The following is a 23213-nucleotide window of genomic DNA, read 5'->3' on the forward strand; positions in this document are numbered from 1 at the left end:
ATGGAAACAATGGTGGAGATTTCTTTTAAGGGGGTGAGGATGTAACACCTCGTAAAAACACGTCCAATGATGTATTGACACTTGTAATAAACCCTAATAAAGTCAAACATTGAATGCAAGGGACTAATTTTTCAAAAAATCAAAAACTTTGATTATCAAAGGACTGGAAGTATTAACATACCTAAAATAAGTTTCTGAATAACCTCTCACGGTAATTGTATTCAAAAATGAGCCACTTGTTGATCAAGTGTAGCCGTTTGCGTAATTAATTGAAAGTTTGCGCAATGAAGGGTTACAAGCGTCAACATGTTAATTCTTACCTCTGAGTGACCTTTTAACAAACCGGGAGCTTCATGATATTTGATTATACTCGCGGGAATGCCAATTATTGGCCGTCTAAGGTTTTTATGCCTTTAAGTGACATTACGCGCAACTTTGCAAGTTTAAGGGTTAAAAGTGTCAATATGTTTAATTATATCTCTGAATGACCTTTTTACGAATACGAAGCATCGTGATGTTTAATAATACTCCCAAGAATGCCTAATATGGATTAGATAAGGCTTCGATGCTATCAAACGATGATATGTGCAAGTTTGCGCATTAGAGGGACTATTTGCGTCAAACTGCAAAAGTATACCGATTCGTATGGTATCGAGCCTTCCGGAATATGATCATAAGTTAAACATGCCCTAAATATCCTTTATATAGCTTAGAAATAGGCTTTGAGGTGTTTGGTGCGCAAAAATAAACTTATTTGATCAACAGGGACTAAAAGCGTCAAAAAGTGCATAAGTTTGCATTTTCGCGCATATGTAAGAATTAAAATATTATATTTTAGTGTTTGGCATGATAAAATTCCATTCGTCGCGTAATTTGGATCGTTTTTCGCGTCCGTTCGTGTTTCGTCGTAATTAGCCGAACAACGCAACCATACGGCCAAACGAACCAATATCCGACATATTTTTGAGCATGTTTTATGTTCCCTATGTTTAGGCATCATTGTAGAGCCTTGAACATGGCTTAAGGAGCCTTAAATGTGTCAGAAACGACATTTATCAAGTGTAGGGGCCAAAAGTGACAACAAACGAAAGTTGGTGAGCTGATCTGGTCCATGCGGACCGTATCCAGGACCTCATACGATTCGTATGCTTATACCAGTTCCAGAAAACTGAAAACCAGCTTTGGTTTTGCTTCCTTGTCTCACATAATTGATTCTAGGGGCCTTTGATGGTTTAGAAAAAATGGTATTACACCTGTTATGATCTTGTTAAACCTCCCTAACACTTGTCAAGATCCTATGCAATCCAAAAACCTATATAAAGGGCCTTGAACTTCATTTCATTTCACACCATTTCTCGAGTTTTGCTCTCTATCACTCAAATCTGAGGAGCCTGATCAAGGGAACCTCCTTTTGAGTTATCTTCTGTCCTAAGGACCACTTGTAAGTGTTTCTTTCATGCTTAGTTGTTTTGTTTGGCTCTTAAAGCCGAAAAGTCAAGCGTTTGCGATAAACGCTTTGACTTTTAGCTAGACCTTGTATGGTCAAGCCATGGTTCGCAACGAACATGGCCACGTGATCGTAATTAGGTAGGTATTAAACCCTCAAAAGGGCACCTCCTAATTACCATATTTGCTTAGTTAATTGTCGGGTCAAAGTAATTAAAATAAAAGTTAAACGAGTTATTTTTAAACAAAATTCATAGCTAATGATGTAAAGGCTATAAAATCAATTTTGTGACTTTAATAACTTGGTAAATATTAGTTGAACATGTCTAAGCATGTTCAACCCGACAATTCTAAGTTTCGAATCGGTTCGGAACCGAAAGTCGCAAAAGTAGACTTTTGCTTTGACATTCAGTTCTGACCCGAATTAGCTTAGTTTGATTATTCCTTAAGGTTCCTTTGTGACCATATTATATGTTAGTATAACCCCCTGAAGTTATACTACTTGGTCCTTTAGAATTAGAGTTCATATGTTTCGGTTATATGCTTAAAAGTTAACTATTATGCCCTTTTGATATTAAAACGAGATTTTTGAAAATGTGAAAGGACAAAAACCTTTATCACTGATTTATAAACATGTCCATAAAATTTCACATAAGTTCGTGGTCTAAAATGGGAGTTATGCGCAATAGCGTAAACTGAAAGCTTTTTATTCATTAAATGGCATTTTCGGCATAAAGCCATTTTGACACCAAACCTTTTACCCACTGATGTAATATAATATTTAGAGATTTTTGGAAATTTTTATAAAATTTTAAACTGATCATAACATAGAGTTATCGCATAGGCTCGGTAATTGACGATAATGTCCTTTTTCGCTAATAAAATGAGTTTTACACATCCTTTACATACCAAACCTTTTTCTACTGATTTTATATATTAAATAAGTTATTTTAAATTGTAAAAGCTGATCAAAATATTAGATTTCATTAATCAACCCGAATATCGTCAAATACCGACTTTTATGCGATTTAGGCGCATAGTATGGTTTAAAAACTATATTAGGCACCTACTGATGTTATGAATAAATTTTTATACTGTAACAGTAATTAAAAGTGTTGAACTCAGATTTCCAAAATTAACCCTTAAAGCATATGTGAAATGACAAAAATGCCCTTACGGTGTGTAGGATTGTCTTCAGACCCGAATGAGTCAATCAGAAGAGTTTATCTCAGTTTCAGAGGAGGAAACTAAGAAACTGAGCTCAATTCAACAAGCAATACTCTTTAAAATGTTGTTTCTATTGATTGAATGACTTTTACAGTTTTGACAACACTTCGGCAGCACTTCGTTGCAAACCGGAAGAACAGCATTCTGATTTCGCTTGGGACTACCCTATATATAGGGATCCTGATTTCGCTTGAACTCAATTCAAGCCGAATCACAACATCAATTCAAGCAAAATCATGATTAACAATACAAGCGGAATCAGAAAGTATGGTGATTTCGCTTGGAATGACAAGATGTTATTTCAAGCGGAATCAGCTTTAAAATCCGCTTTCTCGATTCTCGTGCCCTGATCTAATACAATCTATAGAAGACTCGATACAAGACGTAGACGACAGACAGATGCACCAACAAACTCCCCCTCGGATGTTGACGGAGTCTTCAGTGTCGAGTCTTCTCATCTTCAGTCTTCATCAGTCACTAGGCTTCTTTCTGAAGTCTCTGACGTTGTAAGCATCCTCAATCTCTATCTTCTCTTCCCTTTGATCACCAACAAACTACTTCTCTCGGATGTTGAATCTTTTAAATTTTTCAGCAGAAACAATCTCAGAATCAGAACTTGGCTCTTTGTCATTCAGACTCCCCTTCTCAATCAGCTGAGATCGCAGTCTGGCTTTCACAAGTTCAGAATCCATTCCAAGATCTTGACCTGGCTTTCTTCTAACTCAGGTTATCTGTTCAATCTCTACCTCAAACATAAGTTTTTCTGATAACCACTTGTGAGTAATGTTTACAAACAATGATTTGACATACATAGACACCACTTGAAGAACTGATAAAATGATCTAATCATATAGTCTTTGATGAACCACTTGAAAGATAGATTATTTAAGAATTCAAACACAATCTTCCCAAACTTGTTCGTCATGTTTAGCACTTGAGATTTTGAAAATCAGCTTTTCAACACCAGTTGTCGAAAATCTTTTTGGATTTTTCAAAAAATTTATGCTAAAACACACTAAAATCCTTTTTTGTAATTTTTAATAGAGAGATGTAGTAAAGAAATATTTACATATAATATTTTTGTGAGTTTGTGCAAGAGGATCATATCAGATTTGAGACAAATCACCAACACCGTTAAGCTTGGTTACATTTTAAGTTCTAAACAATTCACTTAGATTGTCAGTATATTGATCCACTTAAATTTTCACACAAAGTTCAATTGTTTCGAGATACTAGATTAATGTTTTAGAGGCTTAAACTTATCCGAGTGTCCCATCACTTGAATATACTCCCGTATCCAGATCCCAATATTCAGTCTTACAGGTGAGTATACCGCAGATGATATCTGTAAAGGGGTTAAATTGCGTGGGCCGTGAGAGCTCAGGTCGATACTTCCGTATACGCAGAGAGATGATGGCTTCGACTTTAGGTGTGTCCCCTTTAGATGATCTTTTCTTCAACAGCAATGATTATCAATTTTATTATTTAATCATTTTTGCTGAGGGCTACGCTTATATTTCAAAGCATTTGCAGAAAGTATTATACGGGGACTAGGTCAGAATTTCCATTCAGCAGAAGTCCCGGGATAATACCCCAGATATCACTAAGTATAAAGACTTAGTATCTCAGAAAGAGGGACCTTTCAAACAAGATTTCGGGGGTTACCCATATATCCAAGAAATGTTACCCACGAGATAAGCAAGTTTGAAATATTTAGGTTTATATCTCGACAACAATTTACTGAATGTGCAAAAACCTACTGACACATCCACAGTGAGATTGTTTATCACATTTAAACATTACATTTCTTTAGCATCTTGTGATAGTCCACTGATGTACTATCATTTCCTCTTTTTCACAACAAAACTCATTTTTGGATTTTATCATGTTTTTTTATTTTTCAAATTTTATAATGTTTTTGGATTTTCTAAAATTTTTCTACTCCCCCTAAAATGCAAACACATCTAAGAAATTTGAACACAAACTGTACAAAAACTTGACAACTGATATCAAATCGCCTTAATTCATCATCCACTTGGCATAAACAATCAGAACTTCCCCTATCAACAAACTATTTTCCCATTATGATTTCAAAACACTTAAGTTTGTTTTAATTAAAATGGTTTTTCCGGAAAATAAGTTTAGTTGATTTTACCAATTGTAAAGGATGGGGATGTGGTTCATCACATTGTCTTCAACCACTTGTAATAAATCAAGTACAAATTAATGTCCCTGATTTACCATTTGCAAGTATGCACAAACAAACCTCTTTACCACTTGTAAGACAAAAATAACCAAATACAAAGAATGATGCCGATTCCTGATCCACGATTACCAACTTGGGATCTTCGGCAAGTCAGGTATGTATTCAACAAGGAATATATCCACCCAAGCCTGACCAGCCTTGGGTGTTACCGAGTCTTCATCACTCGATTTCTTACCTCCCTTTTTCTTCTCATAGAACTCTTTAACCCCTTTCACTTTTTGATCAATCATTTTTCCAAAAATATGTTTTATAGTGGGGGTTAAAGGCCTTTTCAACATCAAAAACCTTTTTGTCATCATAAAATTGGTTTGATATCTCAACTTTACCGATTTTCTTCTTAAAATTTTCAGCACTCAATGGTGGAAAATTTTCATCATCCACAGTAGGAACTGATTTTTCATCATTTTTCTCAACCTGTGGCTCCTCTGATTTTGTGGAATCAGAATCATCGCTAGAAGATAGCTCCTCTGATTTTGACTTATCAGAATCATCACTAGAGCTATTCCCAGACTTCTTAACAACCCATTTCTGGTTGTCAGATCTAGCTCTCTTCTTGCAAAATTTGTTTGAACATTCACCAATTTCAAATTTTGAATCTTTGAAAAGTTTGGTTTTGTCAATTGGTGGTTCAAACACAGTCACTTTTTCTTTCAACCTGTAAACTCCCTGTTTGGATTGAATTGCCTGTGAACAATTCGAAGCAATGTGACCAGTTTTTCCACATTTGAAACAGGTGCGAGTTTTATTCTTCTGTTCAACAATTTTCTTCTCTTCTTGCTTCTTTGCAAGGAATTCCTTGTTCGACTGCTTTCTGAATATTTGCTCTTTCTTTTCTTCAGAAGATGTACCTGAAACAAATGTCATCTTTGTTTTAAAATTTTGAACATATTTTTCATTTTTCTATTTTTCTGTTAGAGTAAATCCCAACCCTTTCTTTTTGAAATTACCATGGTTAGGTTTCTTTTGAAAACCAGTACCAGAACCTTTTTTCTTGTTTTCTCTTTGCTTAACTCTTGAGGTGTATTTTTAGGTTTATCAGTAAGATTTAAATCTTTTATTTCAGAAATATTAAATTCTGTTAGTTTGAAAACCTTTTTTATCATTTCAGTTTTGACACCTCTTATTGGAAATTCCTCATCAGAATATAATTTGTCCGAATCATTTAAAGTATAAACTACTTTAAATGTTTCATCATTCAAATTAGATTTTGATAACAGGAACTCTTTGTCATAAACTATTTTGCCCTGTTTTTCTTTTTGACCCGGAATGCTGGACTCAGACTTGGACTCTGACATTGACTCCGACTTTGACTCCTCAGTTTCATCGTTATCTAACACATGATCCACCACTTTCTTCATCAATTGAGATTGTTGATCAGTGTCAGACGATGTAAACGTGATATCAATACTTTCTGGCAAATTGACTGAGGACTCCGACTCCCATTGTAAGTTTGTAGCCTTTTTGACTCTTTCATCATTTGGATTTCTGGGCAAATATACATTTTCCAGTGGGGGTGGACACTTGTTGTAACTGACACCTTGTTTCTTACCAGAATCTTTCTTGTCAGTCTTTTTCTTTGTGTCACTTTTCTTTTCAGCTTTCTTTACTGGAGTCTTTTCGTCAAAAACCTTCTGCTCTTCATCCTCTTCAAATGCCTTCATGCCTTCAACAGTCGGATAGATCCTGTCAATTACATAAGAAGTACATGAGTAACTTTTCAACAAACGGTTTACTCTCTCAATCTCAATCCTTTGCAACTCCAGTTTCTGTTCAAGAGCAGCACACTTCTCGATGTAGTTGTTCACCACCTTCTGCTTCGTCATGAATGTTCCCTGAAGTGTCTTCAATGCTGTTGCTTGCTCTTCATTTGAATCATTGTACATATTCATTGCTTTGTTTAGCACATCATAAGATTCCTTCAACCTGTTCATGTTATTGACTAACTCACTGTTTTTCTTCTTCAAAATCGCACAGGTTTCACAGTTTACAGGAATCTCTTTCGCAATAACATCCTCATTGATTATGAACTTTGGAACTTCTTTCACCTTTCTTCGAACCACCGGAGTTTCATCATCACTGCTCACCGGAGTCTTGATCTTTTTTTTTGCTTGATTTTCTCATCTTCACTGTCACTTTCTGCCATCATCTTCAAGTGTTGTGCCATTTTTTTGCATAGTATTCAGTACGATCATCATCACTATCTTCTTCAATCCTGGCAACAAAAGCTATGTGAGCTATAGCTTGATCAGGAATATAATCATCCCAAGTAAAATTCTCCCAACTAAACCCTTCAGGTAACTTCTCATCGTCTTGATCAATCACACATGCTTTAGCATCAGATGGAATATACTTATCCCAGTTGAACCCAGTTGATGACTTCTGCTCATTTTGATTTACCACACACGCTCTTTTTGAAGAATCATCAATCATATTCCTTCCATGTGCAGTTTGTGCTTGATGTTGATGTTGTTGAGGTGGTTGTTGAGCAACTTGATGGTAAATGGCCTCCCTGTAGTAATCATTGTTGTTATTGAACGGATTTTGAGCTCCACTTGCTTCGCGGTTTGTGCACTCCTTCTTGAAGTGTCCTTTTTCCCTACAACGAAAACAAGTAACTTTAGATTTGTCAAAACCCAAAGTAAAAACATTCGCCTCACGAAGATCATCTCTTCCTGTGATTTGTTTGAATTTCTCAGCTCTACTCAACACGCTAGCTAAACACCACTTTATGTCCATCAGCTCCATCTCTTCAGCATCTATCTGGTCGTAATCTTCTTTAGTCAGCATTGGATTCCCGATTCGACCTGCAACAAAACTACCATAAGATTCAAGAACAGTTCCCAATAAAGACATATGGCTTTTAGCTAATTCCTCGGAATATTCTTGATCATTTTCAATATTCAGAACAATGTTGCACTGAAGCTTTTTGTCATTTCTAGATGTTGAAACATTCGGATCAAATGATGGAAATGATGAGAAACTTGTGTTGCTGTTTGACCCTTTTGATGAACTTCCACATGAGTTCTTTGCGTTGTAAGCAGTTTCAACTTTTGGTGACAAGTTGGTTGATTTCTCATTCAAACCTCCTTTATAATACAAACCGATATCTTGTTCACCATCAAAAACTTTCATCCTAGAAATCTTAATCTGTTCCATTTCCTGAGCCTCCAACTTTTCAATGAATTTGCTAAGTGTTAGATTACTGAATCCTTTCTTGTTCCTTAGCATCATCAAATAAGTTCCCCATGTTTCGTGTGGTAAAGCATCTGCTAACTTTTCAATCAACTCCTCATTATCTTTGTTAATGCTCACCCTCTTCATGTTCACTAACAGATTGCAGTATCTCTCAATAATCTGTTTTGTACTCTCATTCTTTAAACCACGAAACAAATCAAACTCTTTCTTTAGAAGTGACTTTTTGTTTTTGACCATTTCCTGACTACTAACAAACTTTGATCTTAATGCTTTCCAGATTGAATAAGAGCTTCCATTGTGCTGCAGTAAGACCATGATATCTTCTTTTACAGCTTGTTGTAGCAGACTTAGCATCATCTTCTCATTCTTGTATTTTCGTTTATCATCCGCACTCATGTCTTTGATTGGAACCTCCTCCTCATCGTCATTTGTCGGTCTAATATACTTTGTTTCCACGCACTCCCAAGCATCTAAATAGTTTGCTTGTACCCAATTTTCAAACCGTCCTTCCCAACCCTTATATTCCTCAATGTTCATGAGCTTAGGCGGTTTTTGCATAGTTCCCGTTTCGTTTTCTAGCATCGTATTCTGTGCAATAGTGATCGGGGAAACCGGGGTAGCGAATGCGTTATAAAAATCCTCGTCCATGTTTCGGATATCAAGAATTTCTCAAACAGACTATTCAAGCGGAATCAACAATCTGAAGTTCAAGCTCTGATTCAAGCAGAATCAGATAATACAGTTCAAGCGGGATCAAGTGAGATCAAGTTTCAAGCGGAATCAAAAACTAAGTTCTCAAACGGAATCACTGGATACTTTGAAGCGGAATCACCTCAATGTTTTCAAGCGAAATCTCTATTTTCAAGCGAAACCAGAAGAGATTTCAAGCGAAATGCCGATTTGAAGCGGAATCAGAACCAAATCTTAAGCGGAATCACAGTTCTGAGCGAAATCAAACTAAAACTTCAAGAAGAATCAACTATGACATCATCATTCAATCGAACAATTTCAAGCGAAATACCAATTATGACCAGTTTTAGTTCGAATTTAAACCTGAAACTGTTAAGGATTGCTTAAAACATGTTTACGCGTGTACTATGAACTTTTGAGCCAATTTTAACCGTGAAAATTTTTGAATTTTGAAAAAGAATGGTGTAGAAACAGAATTCGCAGCTGAATTGTATAGAACTCTTATTCCTGAGTTCTGATACCACTTGTAGGACCGTTTTCAGACCCGAATGAGTCAATCAGAAGAGTTTATCTCAGTTTCAGAGGCGGAAACTAAGAAACTGAGCTCAATTCAGCAAGCAATACACTTTAAAATGTTGTTTCTATTAATTGAATAACTTTTACAGTTTTGACAACACTTCGGCAGCACTTCCTTGCAAATCGGAAGAACAGCATTCTGATTTCGCTTGGGACTACCCTATATATAGGGATCCTGATTTCGCTTGAACTCAATTCAAGCGGAATCACAACATCAATTCAAGCAAAATCATGATTAACAATACAAGCGGAATTAGATAGTATGGTGATTTAGCTTGGAATGACAAGATGTCATTTCAAGCGGAATCAGCTCTAAAATCCGCTTTCTCGATTCTCGTGCCCTGATCTAATACAATCTATACAAGACTCGATACAAGACGTAGACGACAGACGGATGCACCAACACGGTGCATAGTTTGGCCATAAATGATAAATTTCACATATATGAGATATCTTACTGATATAACTTATTAAATTAAATATTTTTACTGATCCTTTTAGACCAGAACCTCAGATTATTATTTAACCTCTTTTATAATCTTTAAAATGACCAAATTACCCCTACGGGGCTTAAATTGATTTTAAATTCGTTTTGGGCATAATAGAAGAAATCTTACTGACATCACAACACATTTAAGGCATATCAACTTTTGAAACATGTTCATGACTCATTTGGTTACCAATTATGCATCTTTCGCGTTCGGTGCGGTTTATGTAACTAGTTTGCATAAATTAACCGAAATGGGTCAAATCTTATCATTTTCACTTCAAAATCCAGAATGTATTTAGTTTACCCATATTATACAAGTCTCCATACTTGTCGGGTCTAAATCACATTCTAATCCGGTCTTCGCTTAATCTTGCGTTTTGAACCGTAAACCTTTCCTTAAAACTAACCGGTCTAAGTTACAACTTAAATAAGACCGTTAGGAATCTAATAGGTTAATAAAACCTTCGTTCCAGATTGAGAGCCCCAGTAAAGGTACTTGTGCTTGCTGATTTGAATATACGGCTGAGAATAATATTACATTTTAGCTCAGGTAAATATTTTTAACTTATTTTCCGTTATACGGGCTTGGGATACGGTATTATAAAAATACCGCTTGGTCGGGTGTAGAAACCTTTTAATCGGAGATGATTAAATTGCATAATCCCGTTTTAATCAGTATTGCTTGATAACAAATAACATTGGGGGTTAATGACGATGTCCTGGATATCCTTGGCTCATTTAAAAAGTGAATGGCCACAACTTAAGCACAAGGTGTAGGTATAACACCTCCTGTTGCATATTTAAAAGATATACTCACTTGTAAGGGTAACTTCTTGTGAGTTATATTTGTGGTGTGTCAATTAATCTTGATCGGTTTGTATAATCACCGGCCCTAAATGTTGGACAAGTATGTAAATCTGATACAAGATTGTTATTAATATAATTGTCCCAAGTTATAAAAGAATATTTGTGCCTTGTGCATTTAAATAAATTTTCATAAAAGATTTTCAAAAGAGCCAGTTAATTGTATTTACCAGTGTAAACTGACGTATTTTCCAAAAAGGTTAAGTGACAGGTACTGTACGTAGATTGGCTGGGAGCTCAGGGCGTTAATAGGGAATCTTGCAAGTTCTAAACGTCTAAAGTCTGTTGAACAGTGTTATATTTCTGTTTTAAGATCCGCCTGTGGATCCTCTTACATTCCGTTAGTAATACTTATGTTACTTTCTCTCGGTTTGTAATATATTTTACTTTAGACTTCCGTTGTGCATTGAACTGTGATTATTTGACCATGATGATATCAACTACGTCACGATACTCCCCACCGGCAATACGTGGAAATATCGGGGTGTGACAGGTTGGTATCAGCGCCAACATTGAGTGAATTAAACACTAGCCTTTTGTGTTTAATCTCAATGACACAGTAGCACATTCCTTAACTTCCGAGTCTAGACTTGAACTAGGAATGATCCCATCCCTATTATATGTATACATTGTTTTCGATATTTATGCATTTCAGGATCGTGTTGCCGAGCGAAGCTGCCATTGATGGAAGCTCTCCAGATCCGAAGTATAAGAAATGCTAAGCTTCGTACTACGGCTCGAATTAGCATACGACCAGTACGGAGAAAGGACCTTTTTGAACCCATTAAGCTATATTTCAAATTTTGTACCCAAGACTTTTGAAACTTCAAATGAGAAGCCAACATCGGAGGAGTTCATGCCAGTTGTCCCTGAAGCTCCCGCTCTAAAGATAATACCTATGGACCCAAAGGACTCGTATTTCTTACCTCCAAGTCTTGGAATCCCAGACTTGGAAAAATATCTATCCTGACCTTATTCATGATTCATATTATTCATTAGCCATAAAATCCTTGGACTCCACTTTTGCAAAAAATTCTAATATAGAAGACTTCGACTACCCACAAGAACCTTCTATACCCATACCGCTCTCAGGGAACCAAGGAGAAAACTTTTAGAAATAGAATAAAGAAGAAACTTCCTTTTTATATTTCATTTCTATAGTAGTCCCTGTAAGGACACACACACATATATATATATATATATATATATATGTATATATATATATAAAAATATATATATATATATATATATATATATATATATATATATATATATATATATATATATAGGGAGAAGATCATGCGAGAACCACCTCTTATTGTGAGAACCGCGAGAACCAATGTGAACACACCAAAAATGCCTAAAAATAGCTAAAAATCACATTTTTTTAATATTTTTTATATAAAAATCGTTACTTTTCGAAGCCAAAAATTTTTTTTTTTTAAATTTAAAAAAAAAAAATTTTGGCCACTAAAAGTAGCGATTTGAGCATAAAAATAATTAAAAGAAAATTAGATTTTTTTTTTTTTTTTTTTAGGTTTTTTGGGGGTTTAGTTTTTAGCATTTTAGCTTGGGGTTGGGGGGGGGGTTTAGGTTTTTTTTAGGTTTTTTTTGGGGGTTTTAGTTTTTAGCATTTAGCATTTAGCTTTGGGGGGGGGGGGGGGTTAGGTTTTTTTTGGGTGGGGGGTGGGGTGGGGGGGGGGTTTAGGTTTTTTGCGGAGGGGGCGGTGGGGGTTAGGTTTTTTTAGGTTTTTTTTAGGTTTTTTAGCTATTTTAGTTTGTGTTCACATTGGTTCTCAAGGTTCTCACAATAAGGGTGGTTCTCGCATGAGCCCCTCCCTATATATATATATATATATATATATATATATATATATATACATATATATATATATATATATATATATAGGGTAGGGATCCTAAGAGAAGTTCACCCTATATGAGAAACTTGAGAAGCATTCTGGACCACACATTTTTCTAAGCCTTTCGTAATATACACATATGTATAGTTTAAAATTGACTATATACATATATGTATATTGGTCAATTTTAAACTATACATATGTGTATATTACGAAAGGCTTAGAAAAATGTGTGGTCCAGAATGCTTCTCAAGTTTCTCAACTAGCCTATCACTTCTCACATGATCTTTATCCTATATATATATATATATATAGTAGGAGTTGGATGGAAAGTCTATTTTTCCTAGAAAGTCTAGGAAGGAATAAGAATTGGACATGTGTCATTGAGGGATTTTAAGTAGAAGGGCTATCATGTAATTTCACATTTTAATGTTATTTTTGGAATGTATCTTCATTAACTAAAATTCCATGATTTTCGGAAATTTTATTATTTTCGAATTCAATTCTGGAAGTCAATGTGTTCATTAACTAAAATTCCATGTCACATTACATCGCATATTCCATTGTTCAGAAGATTACTGGAATTTATCAGCATGTTCTTGGTGCTGTGTTTTAACAGTTTACAGGGCTAAAGTCAATTTTTTTATAGATCCCACAATATAAAGATGGTAAAACACAGTGTATGAATCTGATTGCTGTTAAAACACAACTGTATGAATCTGAATGCTAAAACACAACTGTATGAATCTGATTGCTGTTAAAACACAACTGTATGAATCTGAATGCTAAAACACAAGTGTATGAATCTGCTTGCTGTTAAAACACAACTGTATGAATCTGTTTGCTGTTAAAACACAACTGTATGAATCTGAATGCTAAAACACAACTGTATGAATTTGCTTGCTGTTTAAACACATCTGTATGAATCTGGATGCTAAAACACAACTGTATGAATCTGAATGCGAAAACACAACTGTATGAATCTGCTTGCTGTTAAAACACATCTGTATGAATCTGCTTGCTGTTAAAACACAACTGTATGAATCTGTTTGCTGTTAAAACACATTTGTATGAATTTGCTTGCTAAAACACAACTGTATGAACCTGCTTGCTATTAAAACACATCTGTATGAATCTGTTTGCTGTTAAAACACATCTGTATGAATCTGAATGCTAAAACACAACTGTATGAATCTGCTTGCTGTTAAAACACAACTGTATGAATCTGTTTGCTGTTAAAACACATCTGTATTAATCTGAATGCTAAAACACAACTGTATGAATCTGCTTGCTGTTAAAACACATCGTCAAGAAAACGGAGATGATAAGAACAATATTTGAATGGTGATGATGAACTCGGAGATGGTGGAGATGGAGAAGTGTTTTAATTTGATCCGGTGCTCTCCATCGTTTCTAAAGTTATCTTCTTCCATGATTGTAGTTATTTTTGGTAGGGATTGGGGTTTCCAAGATGGGTTTGGAGAGAGAGAGAGAGAGAGGGAAAATCGCTTGAATTTAGGAACTGGGCGGTTATCTAATTGATTTAAAACACGGCCATTGACAAAATTGCCCCTACTCATTTAAAACAATCAATTAATTAAACTCAAATATTACAAAATTGCCATTGATTTAATCTCAACCCTTAAACACACCAATCGGATGGACCAGATCGCTTCCTAGACTTTCTAGGAAAAACACACTTTCCGTGCGAACCCTACTCTATATATATATATATATATATATATATATATATATATATATATATATATATATATATATATATATATATATATATATATATATATATATATATATATATATATATATATGTCTTCTAAGTCCCCGCGTGGGCGAATTTCTTTGTGTAAGACTCGTATAGGGCAATTGTTGTATCTTGAGGCTTTCCATGGGAAGTTTCCTATTTTACATTGGTACTAAATGGTATACGTATGTATTATGTCCTAAATCTGAACGTCCTTTCAATTTATTGTTGCTCTGCCATTTGTATATCAAAGAAAATCTTAGAGGTATAACCTAGCCTATATGTCATTTTCGACATAGCTAAAATGGTAAATCCTTTTTAAGATAACAGATCCTTGTTAACACCTAAGAACGTGTTAACACTCTTGACAAATGTGGTTCGAGAAAACCACAACGGTCATCCCTATATCGGATTCTTCTAATTTCTTGATTTAGCCTAATGATCCAGAAATCATGGCTTATATCATCCTATAAGATGATCATATCATAAACATCCATTAGTGATGAAACGCCTACGGGCTATATCTATTGTCCTAAAAGACAAAAGACAGTTGTAGTCTTTGACTCTCTGTCAAGAAAGGTAATGAACTACGTTTAAACCTTAATGCCTCGATCCTATAAGATCATGGCTTATAAATCCAAAACTGTCCTCGTGACAAGGCCTTTTGTGCCATTTCAATATCCGTAATAGCTTATAGCTGGATTAATTATAATGAAAATTTAAATAAACCTAATTATCAAATTAACCAAATTTGGTATATTAAATACCATGGTTAATGAATCATCAAAGATGATGATTCCAAAATAGACTCCTAAGCAAAATTATTGGCGATTGTTTTATAGAAAACAAGCTTCAGCATGTCTGAATCAGATGAAGTCAACAGTCATCCCAATATGAGGAATGACAATTCAAGGATGAATGTAACGGCTGCAGAGTTACAGACAATGATAGATAATGCTGTCACTCGAGCCATTGATAGACAATTTAAAGAATGGTGCTCGCACCAGGAATCAGTCTGCACCTCATACGGAGCCACCTTCTAAGACGCATATATCTCATAAGGATGATTCTAATCATTTGTCGAAATAGAGAAGTGGTCCATCCAGAAAAATTGTGCTCAATCAGGAGCCGCATGTTAAGACCTGCTCTTATAAATACTTCATCTCTTGCAAACCAAGGGACTTTACAGGAGAGAAAGGGGCCATCAATTGTATGACATGGCTGGATGAGATGGATATAGTAGTAGATATCAGTGGTTGTGCAGAGCAGGATATTGTGAAGTGTGTTTCACAATCATTCAAAGGAGAAGCGTTGGCATGGTGGAGATCATTGATCCAAGCCACGGGGAGGATCCTACTTTACAACTTCTCTTGGGATCAATTCGTTGCATTAATAAAGGAAAACTTTTGTCCTCAGCATGAGGTAGAAAAGATAGAAACGGACTTCTTGACTCTGGTCATGAAGGATTTAGATTGTCAGGCATACGTGACGAGTTTCAACACTATATCCCGCCTAGTTCCCTATTTAGTCACCCCTGAACCTAAACGCATAGCGCGTTTTATTGGCGGCCTAGCACCAGAAATTAAGGGAAATGTCAAGGCATCTAGGCCCAACACATATAGGTCCGTGGTGGATTTATCCTTATCTCTCACCTTAGATTCAATCAGGAATAAGTCTGTTAAGGCTTCTGGCGAGGGAAAAAGGGAAAGAGAGGAGGAGAACTCTCATCGATCTGACAAGAAGAGAAAGGGAAGTTCTGAACACAGGAAAGATTCTGAGTTTAGGAAAAACTCAAGTCAATCTAATAACAGACCCAAATGCAGTAACTGCAGACAGTAACATCCTGGAAAATGTACGATTGACCCACGTGCTAAACTGTGTAGAATTTGCAAAACCAAGGGTCACAAAACTTTAGATTGCAAGGAGTTGAAGAACGTGACTTGTTACAACTGTAACGAGGAAGGGCACATCAAAACCAACTGCCCAAAACTTATAAAGAAGCCTGGAGAGGCCAAGGAAACAAACGCGTGAATCTTCCAGAGGAACGCCCAGGAGATGGTGCAGAATGATGACAATATTGCAGGTACCCTTCCTTATCAAGAGGTTTATGCAGAAATTTATTTGATTCTAGCACAGATAAGTCTATTATGGACAATAAATGTTGTAAACTGTTGTCTCCGCCTGATTAGGACTCTAGACATAGAGCGCGAGGTAGAAATTGGCCGATGATACGTTAGAGACCGCTTCAACAATCTTAGATGGATGCTTTATATCCATTAGGAATTATTCTTTTCTGATATCCCTATGGCAAGCTTTCAAGCTATCCAAATTCATCAATATAATAAAGACAGATGTGGCATTTTGATGCCCTGTCAAAAAGGTGATGGACTAGGTCCAAATCTTAAATGCCATTGATGGTCCTTCTATGGCCTAGGCTAAGTATAATTGATATATATACATATCTAAATAATGTTCATTGAGAATGTTCGTTCTATATTGACCTGTATGGTTTAATGATACCATGGTTAGTATATGTTAGGTCATCAGGATGACGAATAGCGGTTGTTGGATTGCAACTAAGTAATTGTTTCATTTGGTGTTAGGAACCAAATCTTGAGTATGACAAACTCGGATAAGATAACCGTCAATCGCGCCATTGATGATGCGACGCATGCTAATGATGCTACAATTGGGAACCTCAAAATTGACAAAGATGTTGGGAAAGCTATGAGAAAGGCCGTGAAAAAGTTCAAAGAGCCTAATGCTACTTGCTCCAAATCCCATTTAAGACTACACTCCCTTACTCACAAGAAGGATCTTGTTCCTACCTTGGATGCGAAGAATGAACTAATAAGGAAAAGGGAGAAAGATAACTCCCATACTTCTAAGAAAAAGAGCAAGCTTGAGCTTAAGAAGAACAAACAAAAGTCTGAAAGGAAACCTGTATGCAAGACTTGCAAGAAGCGCCATTACGGGAAATGCAGATTTAAATCTCAACCTCTACCTTGTGGGATCTGCAAATCAAGTGAGCATAAAACGTTGGATTGCAAGGACATAAAGGATGCAGTCTGCTACGGCTGTAACGAGAAAGGCCACATCATGACTACGTGCCCTAAATATGCCAAAGGAGGCGCGGCTAAGGATAGAAAGCCTGAGAATGAAAGCGCTTAAAATGCCTGAAGTAGTTCACATCAATAAATGACACCAGGTACATTCCTTATCATTTATTAGTAATATAAATGCTAAGAGTTTTATTTTGGTTCGGGTACCAATAAATCCTTCATAAATTATAAGTATAGCAAACTTCTAAAATCTTCCATAAGAAACCTAGAATTTAAGCGTAAGGTAAAACTTACAAGCAAAAATCATAGGAACCATTTCTTCTGTACCTGTCAGAAATCTTCAGTCGTAAAATTCTAAGTGTACCCTCTCTCCAGATGAAGTACATCAGCATATGTAGTTGATATCTCTTTGATCTCTATCGATTGCGGATCCCAGATGGTATGACAATAACGCCATATGAGGATTGGTGTATCTTAATATGTTCCATAGATTGCTTCCATGCCTGATCAGTATGGAGGTTTAGTGCATGGAACCACAAAGATATTCCAATAGTCATACGGTATTAAAGTCAGCTAATGGTATTCAAAGAAGATATTCAGAATGGAATTGTCCAAGTAAATGCCTCTGATTAAGGAATCCGTGGACTCGTAGCGTAAATGTGTCACTTATCTGATACAGGAAATGACAGATGAACTGGAGCCTGAGATTTGGAAAATCTCTGTAACCTCCTTGTGTCTTGATTATTTTCTCCAAGGACTACCGTGTTTACCTCCTGAAAGATAAGTAGAGTTAAGATTAACATCCTGCTTAGGCCTGCAGTATTGTGAAATCTCCATGTGTAACACCCCAAAATCGAATTATTAATTTGCTAGTTTGTTATCATGTTTAACAAAATGAGGTATAATAACTAGGTTAGTAAACCTAGTTAAATGCCTACAAATTAAGTAAAGGAATGAAACTTGTGGCAACTATGATGGGTGATAAACTTGAGGGACTAGGATTGCCAAATTTGAAAATGAATTTATTTAAAACAAAAATCTCACATACACAAGGTGTGTGTGTGCGTGAGAACGATCAGGAGCAAGGGGAAACCCTTCTCCTTCAACTACTTACAAGAACTCAAGAATTGAACCTGATTTTGGGGAGAAATCGGATGCATGAGCTTATATTCTTAATCATCTAGACAAGATGAACATGTGGTAAGTTGAAATTTGTGAATTGTTGATCTTACATGAAGTGGGTTATTGATTAATCCACGAATTGGTATGAAATTAAGCGTGATTATGTGTTAGAATCGCTATATAAAACGTGTATTATGTATGGTTTCGGTTAATTTGATGATTTAAGAAGAAACCCACAATTTTGAATGAAGGTAGCGACATGGGTGTTCTACCCATGTCCAATCCTTGTTTGATGTATTTGTTACTAGCTTGAAATGGGTTTGGTGATGTTAGTTTAGGGTTAATTGTATGAATGGAATGTAATTTTGAACACTCTCTTGGTGATTGGGAATTTGGAAGTTAATGACTATGCTTGAACTAGTTGTAAACTATGCATAGTAGGTTGCACGCACACCAAGTGCTTGATAAAATGACTAGGTGAAGCTAGAAAGTGAAATTGTATGCAAGTTGTGAGTTTACATGTATAGAAAGCGATTGTGATAAAAGTAGTAGTTTACTAACTTGGAAAAATATGCTTTAGATGGTACTCGTATATGAATTCGGGTTGAAAGTATATGTCGGTCAAACTTATGCATTAGGAGCTTGTACATTGTGTTTGAACGGGTGAGGTTGCTATGCGGTCTACTAATCCTTTTATTACGGTTAAAAGTGAACATACACTAAATGTATATAGTGTATGACTTCACTAACAAAGGATGATATTAGGATTATGCTAAGTTGATTTTTATAAGATATGTTGTCAAATGTAGAGTTATGAAAGTATAAGTAAGTGAGCATTGATTATGTGTTATGTGTGATAGTGAATTTGGATTTCGAAGATATTAAATATTATGGTTGACAAATCATGTCGTATGCATGTTAGTAAAAGTCGATGTTGATAAGAATAGGTAAATATGTGTTAATTTGAATGAGCATGAATACTAACATGATTATGGCATGGCGACATGAAAGAATTGGAATCACACGAGCATGGGCCAAGCATGGAAGGCTAACGGGTCAAGATGAGGCAAGGAAGCGGTTACGAGCATGGATGCACAAGGTAAGTAATTTTCGTAATTACTTCTTAGTTGTTTATGTAAAGTTATGTGCAACTTAACTAAGTGTGATAATTGAGGTCATATAGGAATGAATGGTATGATATCGATGAAGTGTTAAACGGATCTTAGCTTTGATCCGAGCAAGGTATGTGTGATTAAGAATTGTAGCTAAGTGATAGGATTGGTTACTTATGCAAGATAGTACTTTATTGTTAAGGATGGGGCAAGGTTGACAAAAACGCCCTTGATGGGTATTTGGGGCAAACGACCTTAAAAGTCGTTTGGAAACGAGCTATTCAATTAGAGTAATGTCTTTGTCAAGTATGAAAGCGAAGTATAGGGTTTTGTATGTCGTAGACCTTTTTATGCATAAATACCCATAACGGGTCAAAAAGGAGCTTTTGGGCGAAAATGGGTAAGAGGATGCAAGGCATCCGAGAGTTTTAATCTTTTATGATAGTCGTTAATAAAATGATTAAGTTCATATGAAATTGAGGTCATAAAAACAGATTATGTGGATAAATGCATGACGGGTCGAATAATTCGTAAATGAATAATAAGCCGACAACGTATAAGTCAAGAATTTCCTTAACCCGGATGTTGGATTTCAAGTTCACATGATAGAATGTTAATTTACAATCATGTAGGAAGAAACGGGAGGTTAAACGGGTAAACGGTTTAAAAGTTATGCGAGTTTTAGTGCGTTCGAACGACGAAAACAACACAGCAGGAAAACTGATTTTCTAGAGGCCGTAGCCTACGCCCTAATGGGCCGTCGCCTACGACCCCTGGAAAGTCAGTTTTTGCTGACGAGTTATTTTGCTGCCTACGGAGGTTTTTGGCTACGTGTAAATGCAAGGGCCGTCGCCTACGCCCCCTAGGGCCGTCGTCGACGCCCTCCCCATGTCCAAAAAGCTGAAAAATGTTATCTAAGTTGATTTATGGGTCGTGGTCTTCGGTAGGTTAACCGTGGACTAAGACGGGCCTCCCAAACATGATTTTGATTGTTCCTTTGATGATTATGGGTTATAAATCTAATTCTAAGACCCACGTAATTAATGTATAGTTATGTAAGAGGTATGCGAGAACTTGTACGTGTATGTATGGTTAGGTACATCTGTAGATGTGTATATATATGTATGTATGAAGGTGCGTCTGAGTGTATGTATGTACGTGAAGATGTAGGAAGGTATGTACGTAGGTAAATGTGTACGGTATGTAAGAATGTATATATGCATGATTTAGATACGTAGAGTTTTAACGTTACTAATTATGCGTTTGAGGTTGGTATGTGATGCAGGAACGAGTACATCGGATTCTTACGAAATTTAAACCGAACCCGGAATAAGAGGATGAGAAAGAATAATTGAATGAACTAATGTTAAATTGTCGAACGTTATTCAATCTTTAATTATATGAGATTAATGTTATATGATGTTGCCGTTGACTAATGGCTAAGTTGTATGTGATGCCCACAGGTGCTACACAGACTTCTTCTGCTGCTAAGGAAGTGAAGCGGAGTAGATCGAGTTAAGAGCAAGGATTGTACGGATAGATCGGCCACATAGTTGAAGTATATAACGTCTAGAAATCTAATTTTAGTATGAATGTTGTGAATTCTTTTATAGAACGTTTAACATTTTTAGAATTTGGAACCTTTGTGAAAGAAATGTCGTTAATAAGGAAAGAAATTTTAAAGCTCTTTTTCCGCTGCGTCATTTTTAAGGTTAAACGTGTTAGGGTGTAACAAGTTGGTATCAGAGCCCTGGTTTGAGAGAATCAAGTAACAGGAGGTAAATACTTAAACTCAAGCCTGTGTGCCCTCGTGACCAAGAACCCGTACAATCCAAGACTCGATCGAGGCCTAAAGGCAAAAGCGAATGTAAGTATGTATTAGATTATGTAATTGAAGAAACTAATAGTATGTTATGTGAAGGGTAAGCGCAATTGTTGGAAGAGATGATTCGTGAATGCGGTCTGGGACCTGCATCAAGGCAAGTAATGAGACGAATTGACCCTAGGTACGTAAACCTAACGTGTGGGCGTATGAAATGGTATAGTTAACCAAGTGAAAGAAAAATTTTAAACAAATTATAATAACGACATGGTAAATAAGTTTTGAGAATGTTACACGTGCTGAAACTAAGTTCCTCGGACATAAGGTGGCGATTACGCGAAGACACGAAACTAGTACGTGGAATGTGTACCTGGCCAGTACACAAGAAACGTATGACGTTTGTGAGACCGTGATAATTGTTACAGGTATGTCCGATAGAATTTGGTAGCAGCTAGGCGTGTGGGTGAAATGGGTAGTAAGACTCTCGGGAGATTGGGAGTGTTATGTAAGAGTGAAAGGTGTGAGTGCTAAGAATAAAATGTTGAATCCATAAGAAAGTATGGATCGACAATGTCTGAATGCAATGTTTGAATCCGCGAGACGGATTCAAAGAATGAAAGATATGAATGCAATTCTTGAATCCGCCAAACGGATTCAAGGAATGAAAGATGTGAATGCAATGCTTGAATCAGTGAGACGGATTCAAAGAATGAAAGATATGAATGCAATGCTAGAGTCCGCGAGACGGATTCAAGGAACGATGGATATGAATGCAATGCTTGAATCCGCGAGACGAATTCAAGGAATGAAAGGCATGAATGAAATGTTTGAATCCGCGAGACGGATTCAAAGAATGAAAGAGGTAAATGAAATATTTGAATCCGTGAGACGGATTCAAAACATGAAAGGTACGAAAGGTATGAGTAAGGTGTTCGAATCCGCGAGACGGATTTAAGATATAAAAGACGGAAACTAGTCTACTTAAGAAAAAGTCAATAGTTTGACCATGACTGTGTCACACAAGTCATATAAGTAAATGTAAAGCAAATGAACAAAAGTATGATAGGAGTGAAAATATCCGAAGGTGTAAGTAATTACGAACCAGACAAGTAAATGTTTCTTAAGTGATATGATTCAAATTATGCTTAAATTTTCATATATATATTTATATATATATATATATATATATGAATGTATTTACGCAAATGCGTTGCATGCGAGAAGGTCGAAAGGATAAACGGGTTATGCGGGTCAGATGGCGATTGCCATTTGGACTCGTTAGATAATGTTTTGATATGTTAAGTTTTGTACTCATAGGTGAGCTTGATGAATGGACACGCAATGTCACTAATCGGAAAGGAATGATCTTCGTAAGGTATGGATAATAAATCAATGGAATCTACTTCCGAGGGGTATGTATAAAAAGGGGTGTAACTTTAATAGGAGATTAGTACTCGACTAGAGATGGATGTGTCAGAATGGAATGTGTATATATATATATATATATATACAAACCGTAATGCAAAATGCGAAGTAAATTTCAAAATGTTCGTAATGATCGTCGGGTAGTATTGAACTTGAATGCTCGTAACTGTGGAAATTCTGATAGAATATACGAGACGACAGGTATCGTTAAGAAATGCTAACCTTGATGCTCGGCTTGTTGGCCATGTTCATTTGAACAAGACCTTGTAGAAAAGATACGCATGGCATAATT

The 23213-nt window shown here is 36.1% G+C and overlaps 1 protein-coding gene across 1 annotated transcript; it reads left to right on the forward strand.

The window, feature by feature from the left end:
• The first annotated feature begins 16997 nt into the window (after positions 1–16997).
• On the forward strand, positions 16998–17549 carry LOC110925424. Its single transcript, XM_022169382.1, has one exon. It carries the CDS (start codon positions 16998–17000, stop codon positions 17547–17549), a length of 552 nt encoding a protein of 183 aa, XP_022025074.1.
• Positions 17550–23213: the final 5664 nt, after the last annotated feature.

This window comes from Helianthus annuus, chromosome 17 (genome assembly GCF_002127325.2).
Source record: "Helianthus annuus cultivar XRQ/B chromosome 17, HanXRQr2.0-SUNRISE, whole genome shotgun sequence".
In the NCBI taxonomy this organism is placed as follows: domain Eukaryota; kingdom Viridiplantae; phylum Streptophyta; class Magnoliopsida; order Asterales; family Asteraceae; genus Helianthus; species Helianthus annuus.